Raw genomic sequence first — 5,035 nt, 5'->3', positions numbered from 1 at the left:
AAAAAACAACAATACGGGTTGGGCCTTCGGTTAGTAGGTTAGTCGCAAAAATGATATCAATGTGTAAAATAAAGCCCACAAACATCCAAAAGGGGTAATATAATAGCATGGAACAATCAAAAATTATAGATACGTTGGAGACGTATCAAGCATCCCCAAGCTTAATTCCTGTTCGTCCTCGAGTAGGTAAATGATAAAAACAGATTTTTTATGTGAAATGCTACCTAGCATAATTCTCAATGTAATTTTTTTTATTGTGGCATGAATGTTCAGATCCAAATGATTCAACATAAAAGTTCATATTGATAAAAGAAATAGTATCACTTCAAGCATACTAATCAAAGTAATCATGTCTTCTCAAAATAACATGGCAAAAAAAGTTCATCCCTACAAAATCATATAGTTAGGCTATGCTTCATTTTCGTCACACAAAGATGTTCCCAACTTCTATACTCCCGATGGCAAGCCAAGCAATTGTTTCATACTTAAATAATCTCAAACTTTTTTAACCTTCACGCAATACATGAGCGTGAGCCATGGATATAGCACTATGGGTGGAATAGAATATGATGATGGGGATTGTGTGGAGAAGACAAAAAAAGGAGAAAGTCTCACATTGACGAGGATAATCAACGGGCTATAGAGATGCCCGTCAATTGATGTCAACATAAGGAGTAGATTGCCATGCAACGGATGCACTAGAGCTATAAATGAATGCTCACAAAAGAAAACTAGTGGGTGTGCATCCAACTTTCTTGCTCATGAAGACCTAGGGCATTTGAGGAAGCCCATTATAGGAATATACAAGCCAAGTTCTATAATGAAAAAATTCCCACTAGTATGAAAAAGACAACCTATGAGACTCACTACATGAAAAACATGGCGCTACTTTAAAGCACAATATATGAGACTCACTACATGAAGAACAAGGTGCTACTTTGAAGCACAAGTGTGGAAAAGGAGATAGTAACATTGCCCCTTTTATTTTTTTATTTTTGTTCTTTTCTTTTTTTGGGCCTTTTTGTGGCTTTCTTCTTTTTTTCTTTTCTTTTTGGGCAATGCTCTAATAATGATGATCATCACATTTTTATTGATTACAACATCTGAATTACAACTCGAAACTAGAATAAGATATGACTCTATATGAATGCCTTCAGCGGTGTACCGGGATGGTGCAATGAATCAAGAGTGACATGTATGAAAAATTATTATGGTGGCTTTGCCACAAATACGATGTCAACTACATGATCATGCAATGGCAATATGACAAAAGTAATGTATGTCATGCCGCCGGCGACAGGAGAAGAGAGGTGGGCGCGCGGGAGGGAGAGAGAAAGAGAAAGAGAGGGAGACGGCGCCACCGGCCCGTACGTTAAGTGGGCCTTCTTTGTCGTCTGCTAGCAGACGGCAAAGAGGGCGACCGTTAGGGCTGGCCCACGTCACCTCTTTGCCGTCCGCTAGCGGACGGCAAAGGAGGAACATTGTCGTCTGCTAGCAGTCGGCAAAGTAGTCACCTCTTTGCCGTCTGCTAGCGGACGGCAAAGAAGCTGACCTAGCCATGCCGTGCCCTTTGGGCCCACTTGGCTCTCTGCCATCTGCCTTTTAGCTCTTTGCAGTCTGCTAGCAGACGGCAAATATCATTTTTGCCATCATCTCTTTCTTCGCCGCCCGCTTACGTAAAGCGGACGGCAAAAAACCTCTTTGCCGTCAGCTGGCAGACGGCAAAGAGGTGGCGGACGGCAAAATGTCAGATTCCAGTAGTGTACATGAGCTACTAGTGGAACAGCTAGTCCTTGCTGATATATGATGCCTCTTCGCATCCTTATGGCGTATCCGGATGACCGCCCGTCCCCCAATGACCATTAGATGTTGTGTAGACAGAGCATATCACGTACGTCTTATTAGAAGCAATCGTCTGTGTTATTATCGGTCTTTGCACACATTTCTGATTACAGACATGTTTACCGCGTATCACACACATCTTGTTATATTGAACCATTTCTGTTCTCTTGTCTCAACGCAAACAGTTCATCCGAGTGAATCGCATGCCGTATATTGCACACACCTTGATCTGGCTAACCGTTTCTTTTGTGTTGCCTAATCACAAACGGTTCATCCGAGTGAAGTGTATGCTGCATATCACACACACCTTCATCTGGCAGCCCGTTTCTTTTATTCCTCCTCATTGCAAGCGGTTAATTTAACTGAATCGTATGTCCTGCATAATCTAAACCGTGTTTGATGCCTCTGCCATCACAAACGTTTTGCATCTTTTTTGACTGTTCTTTTACACCACCGTTTGCGATTATTGCATCACGCACAGTTTCGTCGAAGGGTCTCTGATCGTAGTGTCGCGTTAGCAGAATCCTACAGTAGTGAGAGGTAATGAGTATGAATGAAGATAGATTAGAAATATGAAGAGTTAAAGACTCCATCAATGAGTTGCTTAAAGAGAAGAAATTGATATCCAGAGATAGTTTTTTTAATTATTTTTTAGAAAAGGAGGTTAGGGCTTTTTCATGGGCTGGTCATGTTCGAATAATAGGGCACGGTTGAGTTACGGTTGGCTTCAAGTTGTAATCCGTGTTAATCATGTATGGTTAGCATTGAAGTAAAAAAAGGTTGTATCATGAACCTCCCATTCAAAAGGCTATGATGAACCTCTCAGACTTGGAACCATGCAAGAACCGCACGTTTTACTAATTGGGGTGCCTAGCTAGATGGACGGCAAGTTCCTAGGAGTTCTTGAGGGCATCTGACCGGTGGCCAACTTGTGGCGTGCTCAGTCCACATGAGGGGCACGTGGTGGCTCATATAGCTAGACATAAATGGGTGCAACCAGTTTTTCCCCGGGCATGGTGCCCGCGAAGCACTCGTGGCCTCACGCTCTCTTCGTGCAACATCTTCTATTTAAGGCAATGACAACATTCATAAGCCTCCACGGCACAAGCATCGATCTCAATGAAAGTAGCAATATCTTGCTGAATCACCCCTCTCAATCACTTGTTACGCCAACAAGAGCAATGGCGCGAGTCAAGAACATTGCGGCGACACTGATCCTTGCCATCATCATGGTGGCAATTGCATCATTGCCTATCACAAGCGCCGCCATCGCCATCGACAATTCCAACGTTGCCGATGATGCCGCCTTGGCCGAGCTAACAACCATCATCAAAAAGGCCCTAGATGGGGTCATCGCCGCCGCCCCACCATCCAAAATGACGGAAGTAAAATATGATGTGTTGGAGCATGAATTCACCGCTACGTCCGTGCTGCACAAGGCCAAGGGAGACAAGGAGAAATTAGCTAAATATATCAAGGCCTACAAGATCGCCGCTAAGCTAGTCACTGCCGCGAAACCCGAGTCCAAGTTCAGAATGATGGAGGATACCTTCACACTGGCTGCCCGGCCCAGTCCGTAAGTTGCATCTCCTTCACATATAGAGATGCATGCACAACACCACCGTCTGCGCCGGACGACGTACCACACACACGCCCACCCTTATATTCGATTGATTTTTACAGTATAATTTATTTATAAATTGTCATGCATGCACATCGTACGTGCACTAGTTCTTGTTTCAATTTTATTCCTTTCCATTGGAGACTTTGTATCCCCAAAATAATAATGCAGATATAGGGAACCCTCATGTACGGGGCCATCAAAATATGTACTCCGTTTGTTTCCCCAAAATAATACTATATGAAGAAATAAATTGTAGTATTTGTCATTCTTTCAGTTCACTACTGTGCATGATATACTCCTTTTAACTACGCTTCACTTGAAATTCTAGAGCGCGTATTCGATGTCGTACGTCATCGGCCTTGCGGCACAGCCTTGTCATCGGCACCGTCTCTAGCAGATGCGACTAAGAGCATGGTTAATGTTGGAAACGAGAGTTTTGGCAATGCTTCACGATATATTGGTCGGTGCATAGCGCACATATATATGAAGTACAAAATGGGCCACAACCTCAACTATACAAAAACTAAGAGATGGGCCGGGCTATACAATATACATGCACAAACCATATGTTCAACACCCCCGCAGTCGAAGCATCGCCGGAGACGCAAAGACTGGACCGGAACTCCTCAAAAACAAAAGTAAGCAGTCCTTTTGTCATGACATCAGTGAACTGCTGCGCCATCAGCGAACTGCAGATGCGACTAATTGGATTAGTATCTCCATGTGTCTTGAGTCAAGTGCAAGACAAGTTCTTTAAGGTTGACAACGTACCCATGGCAGTTGCTATCACTGAAAATTAACGTGCCGTTTTTCTGAAACCCAACTGGTTCGCTTCTCAATCAAATCAAGAACCAATTGAAAAACTATGTTTCAGTCCAAACTGTTCCCATGTTTACTCTTTGGAGATGAATAGGTGAGACTAGTCACTGGTGCTGCCTCCGGACGTCGCTCAAGTGCCAAATTTATGACACAAATATCGTTGTGTTCATAGCCTTATAGGTCATCCCTCTTTGGCCATGCTACGAAGGATAAACTTATCCATGATATCAATATTTGCAAGAAAAAATACTCCCAAGACTTGGTAAAGAGGCTGCAATTAGACCGAACAAATGATGTTGTCATTCTTTTATCTGCATAAATTTGATTACCAATAAAGATTTCTAAAAGTCCCTTAAGTCGTCCATCCAAAAAGACGAAAAGCTTTGAGCGATGAACGCACTTGGGCCAGCGATGTTCCCCTAGAAGTGTAAGCTTCGAATCACAACATCTTCACTATGGTGTCGATGAAATATTTCAACTCCACAAAGAAGCACAGCAACAAAAAAAACATAAACATCAAAATCAGATCAACAACGATAATAACTTACTATCACAAAACTACGATCAGCACTAGACACTAGCAAAGATTATTAAACTCTTAACATCTGACGTCCCCTCACCTCTCAGCGCCAAGATGGCAGTCAAAGACGAGGGGGCTGTAATTCTCCGACGGCGATGGCTGCAGTTCTCTGGAAACCTCACGCGTCTCTAAAAAAAGCCCATTGTCGTAGACTGTAGATGTAGATAGGA

The 5,035-nt window shown here is 43.0% G+C and overlaps 1 protein-coding gene across 1 annotated transcript; it reads left to right on the top strand.

Moving 5' to 3' along the window:
* The first annotated feature begins 2,952 nt into the window (after positions 1-2,952).
* Positions 2,953-3,734, top strand: LOC119282671 (uncharacterized protein OsI_031781-like). The gene has a single exon (XM_037562811.1). It carries the CDS (start codon positions 3,024-3,026, stop codon positions 3,420-3,422), a length of 399 nt encoding a protein of 132 aa, XP_037418708.1. The 5' UTR covers positions 2,953-3,023; the 3' UTR covers positions 3,423-3,734.
* Positions 3,735-5,035: the final 1,301 nt, after the last annotated feature.

The sequence above is a fragment of the Triticum dicoccoides genome, chromosome 3B (assembly GCF_002162155.2).
Source record: "Triticum dicoccoides isolate Atlit2015 ecotype Zavitan chromosome 3B, WEW_v2.0, whole genome shotgun sequence".
In the NCBI taxonomy this organism is placed as follows: Eukaryota; Viridiplantae; Streptophyta; class Magnoliopsida; order Poales; family Poaceae; genus Triticum; species Triticum dicoccoides.
Note: the sequence above shows the minus strand (reverse complement) of the source record. Positions and strands in the feature narration are given on the sequence as shown.